The 16849-nt window shown below is 38.5% G+C and overlaps 1 protein-coding gene across 3 annotated transcripts in view; it reads right to left on the bottom strand.

Moving 5' to 3' along the window:
* The window catches only part of usp13 (ubiquitin specific peptidase 13), a 33389-nt gene that overhangs the window by 14865 nt on the left and 1675 nt on the right, over positions 1-16849 (bottom strand). Inside the window, exons 2-11 of one of the 3 annotated variants that reach the window (XM_038715809.1) lie at positions 16003-16128; positions 13288-13348; positions 9859-9980; positions 8997-9139; positions 8387-8571; positions 8168-8265; positions 7885-8075; positions 6177-6248; positions 4415-4520; positions 2590-2715 (exon numbers count right to left, since the gene is read on the bottom strand). In XM_038715809.1, the coding sequence (XP_038571737.1) occupies positions 2590-2715; positions 4415-4520; positions 6177-6248; positions 7885-8075; positions 8168-8265; positions 8387-8571; positions 8997-9139; positions 9859-9980; positions 13288-13348; positions 16003-16128 (1230 nt within the window). The remainder of the gene's footprint in view (positions 1-2589; positions 2716-4414; positions 4521-6176; positions 6249-7884; positions 8076-8167; positions 8266-8386; positions 8572-8996; positions 9140-9858; positions 9981-13287; positions 13349-16002; positions 16129-16849) is intronic. The other 2 variants (XM_038715811.1, XM_038715812.1) reach the window with 2 other exon arrangements.

The following is a 16849-nucleotide window of genomic DNA, read 5'->3' as shown; positions in this document are numbered from 1 at the left end:
TCGGACACATATTTCAGTTTGATAATATATATCAGACATATTGTGGTGATGCCGCAATGGATAAGACACATACCTTTGGTGTAAGAGACCCAGGATCAATTCCACACTGCAAGACACTTAACCCCTAGTTGCTCCAGAGGTGTGTGACCTCTGACATGTATAGCAATTGTAAGTCGCTTTGGATAAAAGCATCAGCTAAATGTAAATGTAAATATTGTTAAGTATAAAATACAGACCTTTGATGTGACACTGATAAAACGGAGGTTCCTCCCAGACTAGTCAATAAACAGCGTTTTCTTTGCACACTTCATTTTTTATTTAATAGTTGATTTAAATAAGTAAAATAAAATCTTAATAGCACACATGCTGTCATCTGTCCCTTACATTGTAATGGTATTATCTGGCTAATGCACCGATAATCTCAAATTAACTGCATTAGCATAGTTTTAGTGTCCTATGGTCTAAAGGCTGTTACAAATACTTTTTAGAATAGTTCTGATTGTATTTTAGCAGTTAGCAGTAAAAAATATAAGTATGGTTCTACAAAAAGATATATCAATCAACAGTTTGAAACACAGGTATTTAAAATATAAGCTTCACATGTACCATAAACTTGTAAAGCTCCTGTGACACATGACAGCCTGAGGTTTGAAATGCAACTATATCTATAAGCTATTCTTTGCTGTGGTTTATTACAGTCCTCCTGGCATGACTTAAACCTAACTGCTGTTTGTATTAAGAGATCTGGGTCAGTTATTCATAAAGTAGTTGCGACTGTTTAATTTAGGAACCGCCTCAATTACCCCTTCATAGCTGAGAGTGTTACATCTTTTCAGAATCACAGGCGCATTCATCATTAGCACTGAGCAGCTCTGTCTCATCTCCCTACTTATGAACGGGGTCGGGGTCATTGAAGTTTAGACTGTGTTTATTTGAAGACTGTGATGAAGGATGGCATCGTGACTTAAAACAACCAGTTTGCGACGCAGCCTTTCTGCAACCCAGCCCTTCTATTCTAAGAAGCTACAGAAAAACACAAGTTATAATTTTACTCACGCCAAGTATGCAGGCTGACGTTGACAGAGGAAAATGTTGCTGATGGTGGTGGCTTTAGTCCCGTCATCTATGTCTGGATAACTAAATCGGTGTCTACTTTACAGACAGTTGTAAAGGCAAGAAAGTGGACCAAAGAAGGGGAAAACAGTAAGGGCATTTTTTTTCCTAAAAAAAAAAAACGTGTTCAAGCACAAGAGTTGTAAGGCGTCTATAGATAATGGGGCAAATATGGACAAATTGGGGCTCAGAAAATCTGGGTGGTATGTTTTGCTGTTCGTCACAACATTAGGTGGAGCGTCAGGTCCAAGTCAGGGCATGTATCATGGCTGAGGCAGAATAGGAAGCGTTATCTGGCCTCCCTGTGTAACAGATAGCACTGAGCTATATATATCCTAGTTGAGAAAGACACATCAGAGCACCCCATGTGTATGTACCAACCAAGGAGACAGTGTGCTGTGTTTAGTAAAAAACAGACCCTTACCCTCCCAACCCTACCCTCCCAATCAACTGCATGTCCATGTGTGTTAGGGGTCAGATGTAACCCAGCCATTTTGTGAAAATGTTATGATCACAAAAGTTTATAGTGTAGTATAGTGTAGTTTATAGTTTGTCAAAGGCAGGATCAGTCTATCTGTTGCATTAACTAGAATTATATCCCAGTGGATATGTATAAAACATAATAAATATAATAATTAGTCATTTAGCTGAAGTTTTTATTCAAAGCGACTTACAGTTGCTATATGCTGTATGTAATGCGTCATTGTAACCTTTCAAAGTTATAGTTAATCACATTTCTAGACTGAACAACAGCAAGTTTATGTTTATTTAACAGTTTATAACATTAAGATTACAATTTATAGCAACAGAGTCATCATCACAACTGGCCAAATACCATTTGCTGATGAAGATAATGGACCAGTGGATGTTGTGTTAAGTACAAAGATACCTTGGTTGTGGTGCTGCGTTAAAGGTGAAGAAGTCACTAAAATCATAAGGTGAAATCCTCTGAGGACTATCAACATCCAAATGAAGATTTAATGGTACATTGAGCAATACGTGGAGTAATATTTTGTTCTGAACTAAAGCGATTGACAGAGAGACCAACCAAGCAACAGAGGGGCAGAAAATAATGTTTCTCCTTACTTGCCATTGCTAAAATATGATTCTTTTAACAACGTACTTCAGTGAACAATTCGTGGCACTTCTCAAAAAAAAAAAAAAGAAAACAAAAAGTCTACTATGCAAATAATTCTATAAACACGACAAATGTGGACTAAGCTTATATACTGCACTACAACACAATTAAAGTGCACAACATATCATCCATTATATTTATTGTTTTATCAACCAACAGCATCTAATACTTCAACATTTGTACATCAGAGATATATATATGTTTTTTTTTGTTTGTTCCCCCCCCATGATGTCAAGGCCCCTTCACAGTCTACTGGCTGTAGTTTCTGTTCATTGGCAATCGCCTACTGTACTTTTTTTATTTTATTTTGACCTTTACAGGGTTTTAGTTTCACTCACCTCCACCAGGTTGATCATGTGCAGGAGGAACTCGTGGGCATCTTGTTGTCTGTTGGAGGAAAACTCTGGGTGTCCCCGGCTGACCAGGGCCTTCAACATCCGAGGAGAGATGCCCTTCTGCTGGTGCTGGAATTACAACATTTGGGCGTCACACAAGACAAGACAGCAGACTAGTGGTGATTTTTAAACACTGAAAGTAGCCTGCCAGTATCAGGCTCTATACAGAAGATATACCTGTGAAGAATTGTGTCACATAGCTCGTTATAGCTCCAGTAAAGAGTCTTGATTTACAACCTGAGAGTTGTGAATCTAATAAGAATCTAAAATATTATATTGAGACAATATTGTGTGATCCCAAAACAATAGTCAAAACATAACACAGACAGTGGTATTGGCTGTAACTTAAAGTTTAGTATGCAGAAAGGATAATGTTACAACAATGAATGAATAACTGGCATGACTGCTTCTCAAATTCTATAAATTCTTCTCCACGACTGGATTTCTTAACAAAAAAGTTTGTTTACCTATTGGTTATTAAAAAGGGCTTTAAAAAAAAAAAAGTGATGGAGCCTGCTAAGCAGAGAAAATAAATAAATAAATAAGATTGTGTCTGGTTCATCTGTCTGCTGGTGTGAAACACATGATACTCAAAGATGAAAGTATTCATAAGTCTTCGTGTTTCACTAGAAACAAGCAACACCCAATACTCCACAACTCGAAATACTTGTGTTCGGTCACTACCTGGTTATCTTATGCTAGTCCTGAAGTTATTGATACAGGCAGTCTGTGACTAAAAGGGAGTTTCTGCAGAGTTAGTGCTATGCTGAAGTAAAAGTTGAACACGTTCGATCTTCTCATTTGACCTAACTAAACATGTAAGTCAAAAAGTTCATGATTGATTAATTACAGATAGATCCAATGTGGAGACATCCCTACATCACCCTGCCACACTAATGTAGGCCAACCTCCAGCCAAACAAAAGTTATCACATAAAATCTTGGGCAGAGGAATAAACTTAAAAGGTAATTTTAATGAGAATATATATTATAATATATAATTGTATTGGGGAATATTTTCTTAGCACAAACAGACCACAGCATGCCAACTCAAGCCCCTTCCCCTTGTCTTCCCAGCTGTCAATATGTATCCAAACGTACCATCACATGTGTAGAAAGTACAGGGTGTCCGCTCTGCCCTATTAATTACTGTGGCTAGCAAGGCTTAAAATGGGCTTTAATGGTTTTCCTCTCCTAGTTTCCTGGCAGCTGTCTGGTATGTGGTTGAGGGGCAATGATTTCATATCATGCGCATTAAAATTAGTAACGCAAAACACACAAACAAATAAACCAAATAAATCAATATGTTCAATCACTTCAGAGACTGCAGGAAGCACAAGACAATCATTAAGCACCGCTAATATATGTGACTAAATTAAGTAGTGATGTGGGGAATTCAAAGCAAAACAACATTACAGCAGTGCCTGGGGCTGTGTTCTTAAACAATTTGAGTTGCACATTTGGGACCGCAGCCAACAGCTATTTTCAGACTACAGGAAAAAAGGTCAGAGCACATAAAAACTTGACAATGTATCTAAAAATCCCATCTTCCTTCAGTTTCGATCAACATCAAAAAGCTCAAGTGTATTAATGACACAGACGTTATGCATTATGAAAAAGTTGTTTCATGTTTAAAATTGGGAAAACATCAAACTGACAAGCTGAGACTCACGTCAGTTTGGTCCTTTACTGAAAAAGACCAATTTCACTACCACTCAGTACTAACATGCATCTGTCGGTTATGGACCCAGTTTGGGAGCTGGACATACCCAGTTTAATACCTTGTGTTCTTCTTTCATCACCTGTTCAATGAGCTCAGATTTCATGGGTGGTTTGGAGTACTGGCCTGAGAGCAGTCCGTGTCCTAGTTTAGCCCTGTCGGACAAAAACAAAAGGCAAAAATATTACAACACATCGTCAGTCTTTTAGTTTTTTTCTAGTATTTCAGGGGTGATTTCTTGTCAGAACAAACATTTCTGAGCCTTCAGACTATACACCTGGGGCTTGTTCCTCGAAGCAGTTAACTTGTTACCGAACATTTGAAGAATACATCACTTTTAGAAAAATTTGGAGAATATAAATCATTGTAATTCTTCAGATCCTTACAATTAGTTTGGTCACTCCGGCAGATGTGGCAATCTGTAATCCTTGGTGGTACATAATGTATTTGTGAACAGAGTGTGTGTGTTTATATATATATAAAAATAATCATTCCTCAGACATCCTACTGTATATAGAAAAATGACTTGTAATTCACCATACCAAACATTAACTGTAGGTGGCAGTGACTCAACCAATTTCAGCACAATCAGTTTCATCTGTAACAGTTTCTTCAAAAGCGTATGTTAAGATTCATATGAATCTTAGTTGTTTACATATATTAAGTATAAAAGGCAATAAAGTAAAATATTTCAAACTGAGCATTAAGTTTACTTTAGGTGTAATATCCTCCCCCAAAGGAAGAAATTATAGGTCAAGGCTAAAACAGTGAATATACATATTAGAGTCTGATGACAGTTGATAGATGCAGGAAACAAGGGAGAGAGATTGGGGGGGTAAGCAGCTAAGGGCTGCAGGTCGGATTCGGACCCTGACCCCTGAAGTAAGGACTCAGGCTTGTATATGGAGCACGCATTCTACAGGTGAGCTAAGCACACCCCTATTTTATTTTTTTTAACCTTACTCTAACCAGGAAAGTCTTTCAGAGATTAAAAATCTAATTTTGAAGAGTTTCCTGGCCAAGATAGACATCTAGTAAAAGGTATAAAATGCCCCAAAAATAATTTACAAAAAAAGAAATACAATAACTTATACTGATCTAAGACAATAAGATAATAAAGGCTGTAGCACCAATTAAAAGAATTATTGTTTTCCAAATAATCATTACACCATTGTGAAAAAAGGCATCGTTTTCATAATTATAGCAGCAAATAATTGCTGTCTTGTTTTCCCCCCCTCCTAAATGTATCTGAATCTCTTTCTGTACTCTATTTATGCACCGAGGCATCATCTGTATTAAGTACAGCATACAAGGCAATATATCACTTTAATTAGGTTAATCCTACTTTATTTAACTCTGCCTCCAGTGCTTTTAAGGGGGGTCATATTTAATCAATACAGGCCAGACGCATTACAGAGACACATATTCTCTTTCTTAATGACCTGATTTGTGCTGCCAGACAAACAGTGATGGGTATAAACATGTTTATCTGGCAATGAACTGTTTGTTGCTTCACATGAGTGATATTCATCTCCTGCCTGGCTAAGGCCCCTCTTACCTTTCATTTTAACACAGCATGTGACTGGCCTCTTGCAACACACTGGCTTACATGATAGAATACACTGAGCTCTCGCTCAGCATCGCAATTTATTGATCTTACCAACGTTTCGCTCTCAACAAAGATACAAATTTGAAGTTAGATACTCATAATTTAACCATTCTTTAGCCACAGAGACAGTGGCAGCTGGAAGACACTTTCACTTGTTTTGTATATTTTAAACACTGCATTATGTAACACTGGAGTCACTTACATTTGTGTGGCGAAGTCCTGGCTGGGGTCAAGAGGTGAATAGTCAAATATCCTCTGAAGATTCCCCACATACCTAAAGATGAAAATACATGTCACACACTAACCTCAAACGGAGCACATGGGACCCCACACAGACACAAGAGTTGGTACTTAGAAAACCTTCTGCTGGAGGCCAGGTTACTTATTTAAATACCCAAAGCTGTACTCAATGTTGTTTTACTCTGTATTTACAGCCAAACCTAATCCAGAGGTAGACAATCAACAAACAAATTATAAATAGTCATCAATAATTACAAGCAAGCGAGCTGACAGAGAACACTTCATAAAAATGTACTTACTTACCTTGACGTAACTAAATCAGCAATGCAAAAACTACTACAAAAAAGGTCCATCATGTCCATATGAACTAGTTTCAAGTGTTGACTGAGCTGTTTCGTGATGCCATTCAAAAATGACTGTTATACTTTGCCATGATTTAAAGGGTGCAACGTGTAAGAATAGAGACCACTCCAAACTCCAAAAAAAGGCGGGCAGCAAATCACATGTTGGGTCTTAACTGCTGCTAACTGTCAATAGCTTTTTAGCTCAATTAGCCGTGTAGCTAACTTAGGAGTCCTATTAGCTGACTGAGTCCGGAATGGCCACCAGGACCTGAACTGGGCAAACGGGCAACGGAACCAAACTCAGCAGCCTACAGCGATCACGGCCGGACCGGGACTGAACACAGCCTCTGAAACTGACGGAGGCCAGTGTGACAACAGGGAGGTGATTTACAGCAGTTCCAACCAGAATTGTGATGCATCAAGCAGAGAGTGGCTTAAGAGAGGCTGCAACAGCATGTAGAGCCAGAATATTTATACATCTAACTCGGTGAATTAAGGTTTTATTTCGACCAAACCCGAGTTAGTGATTGTTGGAACAGTGGTAAGACTAACCAAGATGGTTTTGCTGAGTTTTATTTTGTTACTATCAAGTTTGAATAAAATGTGTTTTACAATCAGGCAATTAGTTTGGTTTTTGGAAGGTTTAATATGTAAAATAGGCGTAAGATTTTTTTTTTCTTGACATTTTGTGCGAATATTTTGTTCACGTACAAAAGCTAAGAGAGCTGGTAAACATAGCCAACTCGCAGTTCGCACATATCTCTTAGCTGAAACTACAGCAGGGAGACAAGACACGCTGAAGCTAGCTGGTTAGCAAGCTAACTATCTCTGCAACACAATACATAGATAAATACATATCTTTGCCATAATATGAGAACTGTTACTGCTTCACATTCTCTTGATAATGTCTTAAATTCTCTCCATCATATTCTTACACATTGCACTTTTAACATTTAAAAATGTCATTTTGATCAGTGTAATCACAAATTACTTGGATAACTGAAACTTATCAAATTGCTGGTTGCAAGATTTCTTTGATAGCTGACAAATGCTATACCTGCCAATCAACTTTATATTTGAAATGTTTTATTTTAGCAGATTTGTTATTAAGTTAAGTCCTTTCCTATGCTGATTTAAGTATATTTTGTCTCCCTCATTTTGGAACACCAAAGTCATGCTGTGTTCCCCTTTGATTATGAGATTCTGTTTGCACTCAAAGTGACAAAGTGATGAGAAAAGTCTACACACAAATAATATAGTCTACATAATTTTACAAAATAAATATTGTGGTTTTCTTTAAGTCAAGTCTCATCACAGTGTACTCACATCCTCTGGAAGTCTGGGATGCTGAAGAGGACCTGCATCACTGTGCCGAGGTAGCAGCTGTTGCCGAGGTTTTTGATGCCTGTGTAACCAGAACCAAACACCGCCTTCAGCTTCATGCCCGACTCCTGGATCACCTCCCATTCGCTGACCCGCGGCCGGGAGTTATTGTCTGTGTGGTGACCATTCTCTGTCTGAAGGAGAAAAGAGCTTGGTGTAAAACCTTTAGGGTGGAAGCCTCACATTTTGGTTTATGTTTGGTTTTTGCACAGCAAACCCCACTTACTCTTTTCTGCATCTGTAGCATGTCTATTCCAAAGTGTGACAAGTGTTCTGATATGTGGGGGTCCAACACTGCTTCCTCCTCCTCAAATGAGTAGACATCTGAAACCAAAGATCCAGTTAGTCATTATGATAAGCTCATATTATAAACTAGTTATTAAAACAAAAACAATAAAAACAGCCATGTAATCCATTTTAAATAACCATGTCATGTGTCTCAGACCTGCTCCGTCTGGGGTGATGGTGTCCATTTTGACAGCCAAGGGGTAGTTGGTCTCTCTGTAGTGCTCCAGAGCGTGGCCGTTGCCTCCGCTACCATCAAAAAACCACTTCCCACAGAGCACTGCTCCATCTGTCAGATTCAGCCACAGGTTTTCCCTCATCTCGCACTTCTGACACTTCCAGCCACTGATAGCAAAGAAACAGACTTTTGTAACAGCTTGGTTGTTTTTTTTAATCCTGCAGTCATGCAAAGACTCCCTGAATGACAGCTTTTGGAAGATCAAAAAATTGCATTTTGCTCGTGCAGAAGTGATCAGATTTACATTTTGATTGTTAAAATAAAAATATAAACCTATCTCTAACCTATCTAACTGTTGCCATTTTTCACAGAGGGAAACGCGTATTGCGTTCCTTTTGGGGTTCTGGCGTACCCCAAAAGGCTGTACCTGCTGAGAAAGTAACAGAATCTATTGCTGTCATTAAAAAGGATTATTTCACCATATTCCACCAGATTAGACCATGTGAATTGCCACCCAAATTAAACTGTTAAATGTAATGCTCACTGTATAAATGATACAGTTGTGTATCAGTGTAGCTTGCTGCGTTCCTACCTAGGCGGGATCCTGACCCCGTTATCCAGCTGTCTGAGGCTCCTCGCATGTCTGGACACCTGGATCTCCTCCTCCCAGGATTCAGGCTCCTGCTTCTTGTAAGCTGATGGTGCATTGAGCACAGCGTCACAGGCGATGGTCACCTGAACATCAGAGGAAACAGCGGAGACAAAATTAACTTCTGGAAGTGGGTGTGACTGAGATCATGTTCAAAATATATCAACCTTTTTCTAAAGAGAAAACGTCAGAGAGATTAGGAACATCCACAAATATTATTTTAGTACTGTAGAAACATTAAACTTCTATCAATGAAACTTAAATGCAAGGTCAATAACAGCAAATAGAAAAGGACAAAAGTGGACATGCAAGACATTGTGAACAAAAACCTATTGATCTAGCTTAGGAAACAAACCATGCAAAACATTTTTAAACAAGAAGGGTATTCACCAGGTGTTTTCCCAGTAAATGTAAAAATATTATGCTCATCACAATTTGTACATTCACATTAAATGATAAATGCACTAAAAAAAAAAAAAAAAAAAAAAACACACAACACGACATGCCAAAAGCATGCTATTCAGTGTCCAAGCTCATACTACTCTAAAAACAAAGAAAACAGGAGCACTGACACACAGCCAGAAGTGATGAGGGCACCTATACAGTAGGTGCGTCCAGTGGTTCCCCAGAAACAGCAATTAGAGCTCAAGTGAATCACTGAAGAAAGTCTGAGCTTCCACAAATTATATTCTTGAGTGTTAAATTTTAAAACTGAACTTGTTCAGTGCCAGAGAAACCACTGAGTGCACCCTCCCATCGACATGCAAGGAAACACACAGAGCCCGTGCAGCAGTGACTCACTGACCAGAGCGGGCAACTCCTCAATATTTGGTAATGGGATCTCGAAGTGGTCTGGAAAAATGACAAGCTTGGCCTCGTCCTCATATTCATAGTCCTCGCCGTTAAAATCACGGTTTAGCTCTAAATCTACAGGGGGATGAAGTAAACATCCAGTCAACTGCTGTTAAGATAGTGACTGCTGTTTAAGACAACGCTGACTGACACTACATGATGAGCATGCTACAATCAACTTTGTTCTTGGTTATTTTTATTTTACGTTCTGTTCTTTTCTGCTCTTGAAAGGGAGGTCTGTTCTTTTTTGCTTCGTTCATTCACTTCAATACCATAATAGTCTGGAGGATGCAGCGAGCACAAACAGAACAAATAAAAAAAAAAAAAAACAGTGACAGCATGACTTCATAAAATGCTGATGACTCTTTTGCTCAGGCACAATTCATGTAGAGCTACTATATTTAGGCATTTATCACACTCTTTTCACCAGCAACGTGTAGAGTTACTGAGCAGTATGGAGGATGGCTTTGTCTGTGCAGCTACTGAAACTAAATGATCAAACACCCTCTGGTTCCAGCTAGTTGTCTGATCCATCCATCCATCCATCCATCCATCCATCCAGATATATAGTTATAGACTGTTTGTGACCTTTTTTAGACCAATGAAAAAAAAATAAGAATAATCTGCAGATCAATCAATAATTCGTTTCAGCCCTAGTTTACGGTCAACTAAGACAAAGAGTTTTAAAAGTTTTAAAACCTCACAATGAAGAAGCTGGAACCTAGGACTGGGCGATATGGCCAAAAATGTTATCACCATAAAAAAATAATATCATTCGATATAAATAATTATGACAATAAATGTCAAATCATTATTTCTTTCAAGTTTAAAAGGTGGACTTTTGCTCCTGAGTGAGTGAGTTTTTTAAAACAGATAGTTAATTGTAGTTTTAAGCTATTCTTTATGGTCAGAACATGACAAACACTTGATGCCAAACAGTGGATCACTGAGGTAGAACATTCAAAACAATTATGATAAAATCTTTTTTTCAACAAATATGCAGGAGTAAAATTAAGTAAAATCTTTTTCTCCCCCCTCAACAAAATAAATATTTTAATAGAAAGATAAAGTGCTAATTTGTTTGCTATTGATGAAACATTTATTGAACATTTGTTATATTGTGTGAGGAAAATTATACTGTAATAATTATCATTATTGTTTTACTGCCAAGCCCTTCTAAAATCAGAACATTTTTGCTCACAGGAAATGGCTACTCACGTCTCTCTCTCTCTCTCTCTGGCTGAGCCACCTGCACTATACTTACAATCCTCATATGGATCCTCTTTTTGTCCATGTTATTTGTTTGAGGCTATAACAGGGTGCAATTTGTAAAAAAAGTATTTTTTTTGTCATGAAAATACCCCCCACCTCCCTCCGCACGGTTTGGCACGCAGGTGAACTGTGGATTGATTGCAAAGTTTAACCATCACAGTATGAGAAAAGGTTTTACTGCCACTGTTAGCCTACTTAGTAACAAGTAAGTAATAAATAACTAAAATATATAACGTTACATCGCGATGCAGAGTTGCAGTGAAAAGAAGATAGATGCATGCTGTGTAAAAGCGCAGTGAGTGGGTAAGGGGAGGGCGACTGATTTAAAAGCGTCACTTTCAAGAGAGTCATTGAGTGAAACCCCCGTAGCTGTGACTTTGGGCATGTTCACACTGTTGTAACCTGGACACTGTGTTGCTTGTCATCATAGAAACAGATCATCATATTTTGATGTTTATTGCACCTTCAGTAATATCGGCTGCCTTCTCATCAACACACAGCTCCGCTGCTCAACGGAGCAAAGTGTTGATAGGCTATTATTCGCAACGTGTAACAAGTCAGATAGTGCTGTGGGTGGGACATAAATAAGTAAATAAAGAAGTTTTTTTTAAAGTGCAGCAAACAGGTCAAGATGTAGATGGGGGTGCGTTGCCAAAGAAGCTTGGGAACCGCTGGGCTAGTGGATTAATTAACCAATCATTTCATCTCTAATCAAAATAATATTTTGAAAGGAAATCTAGAGAGAACCTCTTCTCTTAAATCACTCTCCATATTGACTTGTCCGTCCTCCACTCCAGCCTAAAATCGTGTAATGACTCATGAGAAACAGGATCATAGGTTAACCCCGACATTGTTATTGTGCCCACTTGTTTCATGGTAACGTCTGACATTAACAGCTAGCGGCTTGATTAGATCACTGGACTGGTATGGAGATGACGGCGGATACATACTGCTGTCACATCAAACATCCAAAATGAACGGCAGCAAGAATTGTCCCAGAGAAGGAGCTTTTAAGGAGAGACAAATTCCTATGAGACATTTTTAATGTACACCTAATGTACAGCAGTCAGATCAAAAGCAATGGATAAAGTCTATTAAACTCAGGACAATAACAAAACAGGAACTTCAATTAAGTAGGAGGTTGAGTGGAAGGAATTCCTCCCCCCGCCAGGCCAGCACTAAGGGAGGGAGAGTGACAAGGAGCAAGAGAGACACCTGGTCCTCTCCAAGCAGTGTCATAGCTGCAGTAGGAGTGTGTCAGCTTAGAAGTGAGGTTGACAGGTGGTGGCAGCTGACAGGCCGGCGACAAATCCCCCCCCCCCCACGTCAAAAAGGAGGAGGAGGAGCAGGCCTGGCTTTGATTTAGAACAGTTACCAACCACATACAACCACATACAAATAAATGGGCTATATTTGGAGCACAGGAGGAGGAGGAGCATAGGTCTCATCATGGGAAATATCTGACGCTTTGGGAAAAGGCCTGGCTGGAGGGGCAGCTGGCAGGTCAGCGCAGTGTAACAAACAATAACACCAGCTTGTAACGAAGGGGGGTTCTCTAAGCGGAGAGAGGCGTTTTCTCACATTTAGTTTAAGAGTTTAATATAAAAACATGAACTTAATGGAAAAAATATAATATGCGTCCAGAGCAGCACGTTTTTCCTATCTCCAAGAAGCTTTAATGTCTCATAACTCTTCAAGCCCAGAAGAGGCAAAACTCTCCAATATTTCCATGAATCCTTTCAGATTTATTTCGTAACTCATTAAGAGGTTGGGAACTACTGGACTAAACTATCTAACTGTATTTTAAGTAGACTAAAATAGCTCCACCAGCTACAACATTGCAATGTTACTTAAAGATTAGTGTTAACAATCTAATAATGTCATATATAATATTCAGTCACAGGGGGCATTTTATGCATAAGGAGTACTTTTTCTTGATATTTTAAGTACATTTTACTAATATTACTTCACTTAAGTAACAGTGATTGCAGGATAGATTTTCACTTGTAATGCAGTATTTTTACATAGTTTAACTGATATTTTTACCTAAGTAAAGGATCAGAGTACTTCTTCCACCACTGCCTCTAACCGACAGGCAAACCTAACCTACCTAGAAACACTTTTCCATTTCTCCGTCTGGGTATGGCGCCTCCTGCAGCTCCTGTGGCTTTCTGTGGGAAACAGGAAGCAAAGGATTACATTGGATCAAATGATCATCATATTTAAAACATCTTTTGACAACTTTGCTGATACTCTTTATAAAATGCTAGGAAAGCTTGTGTGCTTTGCTGTGACAGAAGGTGCAGATGGTTGTCATTTTGTTAGAAATAGATGCTGGATGTTCCAGTTGCCAGGTCAGGTTACAGGGCAAGGGGAAAAACCCCTTCCATGGCAGGGTCAAAATAAAAAAAATAAATTATAAATTACATGACTTGACTTGGACAGATATCATTTACAGTACGTCATGTGTTTGGGCCTGTCTTTGCATGTAGAGTGCAATCGATCATCTTTCTATTTTGTCCACTTCATACTATCCAGAGTGATAAAAACTAAGATAAAATAATCAATCTTTAACAGACCAATAGATAAACATTTTCAGCTGTGATCCATTGATCAATTAACAAATAGAAACCAGTTTGTCAGGGAATCTACTAAAACGTGAATATGCCAAATGACTAAATAAACAACCCAGCGCCACCGACTGGTTTCCTGTTAATCCTGTCAGGCTAAGGTGGCTTCCTGTTCACTCAGCAGGGAGGAGGACACGACAGGAGATGGACAGAAAGACAGGGAATGCTGACACATTTGAGACCAAGTGGATTCATGGGGGGGGGGAAAACAGCAGACACAGGAGCCTGCAGAATGTGAGCAGCTGTTTCTGGTCAGATCCAGGCATGAAAATAGTAGCTCTTTACAAAGCAGCGCTTATCTGTGGGCAATTAGAGCCAGTGAGAAGACACGGCAGCAGCTCAAGCCTTTGTTGTTTATCATCAACTTTTAAAAGAGGGCTTGTCTGGGCCCATGAGTGCTTTGTTGAGTTAATTTTTTGTACATACAGGGATGGACAAAATGACAGAAATGCCTTAAAATATAATGCAATCCAATGCACCACCACCACAAACTTGTAAATTGGTACTAATCATATATAAAATAATAATACTTATCTTAAAAGAAACATTACATTTAAACCCTAGTAAATTTTTTACTTTATTATTCTCTCTCTCTCTCAAATTTTATTTAATTAATTGGATGTGTGCCAAAAGAAAACTGTCTATTATTTCCACATAATTAGTACCAGATTACCAGGTTGCTTTTTAGAAACCCGGCAGGAAGTAATAAGGAAATGAGGGAACTGTAAAATAAAGCATTACTAATATAGATACAAAGCACAAATGGAACAGTGTGAAAGGTTATAGTGTGATATGGGGAGTACAGATACACACAGAGCTGAAAACACTCAGACAGACCTCTGAAGGTCAAAACAGTCAGGTCCAATGAAAAGCCTAACAAAGTTAACATTTTCATCTTTTTCAAATTAAATGTTGATGGCAAAGCATTCAAGCTCCAAATACATGCAGGTCATGCAACGTAATTTAATCACTGATGCTCAAAACAATTGGATTGTGATATCAGCAATCCAAGTCTTGCAGCATACCTTTTTATTAAGCACCTTACAGTACTGCATACTTCTGCAACATCAGTCACCAAAGTGGGAATTTAACATGTAATCCTGTCAGCGTTAACATAGTCTACCAACCGAAAATTCATATAAGATGGGAAACACTTTACTTTCAGTCCTCCTATTTATCATTTGAGCAGTTTACAAACGCTTAATAAAGGCAGGCATTAGCTTAGTCCGTGGGGACTTCGCTTGGGAGAGTCACCAGTTTGAGTCCAGCACGGACGACTGCCAAAGGTAACACACTATAACGCAGTTATATATATAGTGTGATATATAGGCTTTTGTAAGGGTTTATTAATGTGCAGTATTTGGCAACAATTATCAGTTTTCATATAAAGATATATTTTACATTATTACAACTGTGTTTCACTAGATTGCCTTTTATTATCTGTTTATACAGCAGCGTCATCTAATGAGTGCCCACAGGAGGACTTACAGTTAAAGTCAAGTCAATTTTATTTATACAGGCCAATGTCACAAATCATGTGCTTCAGGAGCTAAAAAAAATTATATATTATATTACATGATGTGAGACACACAAAGTGCATTAATATTTTGTGCATAACTATATCAAGAATGAGTTAAATCAGTTTTTACTTACTAAAATCTCTTTTTTTAATATAATTTTTGTGCAATTTAGATGTGGATGTATGTGGTGGTTGTATTTTACTTTTCAGTTCTATTCCTAATGATTAATGTTTCCATCCATCCATCGTCAACCGCTTACAGGGTCGCGGGGGCTGGAGACAATCCCAGCTGACATTGGCGAAAGGCGGGCTACACCCTGGACAGGTCGCCAATCCATTGCAGGGCCAAACATAGACAAAAAACCAGTCACACTCACACCTAAGGACAATTTAGGGTCACCAATTAACCTAGTCCGCATGTCTTTGGACGGTGGGGGGAAGCCGGAGCGCCCGGACAGAACCCACGCAGACACGGGGAGAACATGCAAATTCCACACAAAAAGGCCAGGGTTGTTTTTTGATTGCCCTTTATAAATGTGATTTATAAACATAAACAAAAAAGATTACTGTCATTCTTACAACTAATACTGCCTCCAACTCCACATTAACTGCTATTATACAGGATGCAATTATAAAATCAGTACCCAATAAAATACAGGGCAGGGGTAAAACTCACCTCTTTGACATGGCGTTTGAGGTGCATGTAAACACTCTGTCCTGTTTTGCGATAATGCCTCTCCACATGTTCCCGTCCAAAGCCCAGGAATGTGTTCATACACACATACAGGCCTCCCTCTGACTCCTGCGGATCAAAACAAACAACAATGAACAGCAGCACGAGGTGAACAACCTTCAACACAACAGCACATTTGAATCTTTATTTTGCCTAATGTCAGACAGATTACGTGCAGTATATCATATCCTCACACAAGTATTTCTTCTTAAAATGCCTTCTCTAAAATGGAATTGTAGCTTTATTAAAAGTATTTCACAGCAAACATCAGATGACAATAATCATTTCAGTAAAAGCAAATGACTGTCATGACAAAAACAAAACTAGGTTTTTGGTGTCAGTCTCAAGAAATGTACTGGAGATGAGCTGTATTGTGTTCCACACTACTTGGCACTAGTTGGAAATAATTTAAACACGATATGCACAATGGAAATGCAAGAAAGAGACGTGTGCCAATGATTCTGCAAGCACATTTTCAAAAAAGGCCTTATTGCCCAAACAGTGTGTTTTGTCAAACGGCCAAAAATTTAAATAAAAAAAAATAAATAGTACCTCTGCTTTTGGGGGGTGCTGAGGACCTGCATGTTTTGCTCCAGTTTAAAAACACAGTAACCTTATTAAACTGCTGGTGAGTGCCTATGGACTGAGGCCCACACAGTTACTGTATCTAAAACAGCTTGTTACAGGATACAAAGGTTTGATCATTTTGTCACATTCAAAAGATCTGCATGTGATGCAAATTTAAAGAGGTTTTAAATATTTTCACACATGAACTGTCAGAGTCAAAATA

This window comes from Micropterus salmoides, unplaced genomic scaffold, assembly GCF_014851395.1.
Source record: "Micropterus salmoides isolate LMB-PRFRI ecotype aquatic unplaced genomic scaffold, ASM1485139v1 Ms_hic_scaffold_13, whole genome shotgun sequence".
Classification (NCBI taxonomy): Eukaryota; Metazoa; Chordata; class Actinopteri; order Centrarchiformes; family Centrarchidae; genus Micropterus; species Micropterus salmoides.
This window is presented reverse-complemented; position numbering and strand designations above follow the sequence as displayed.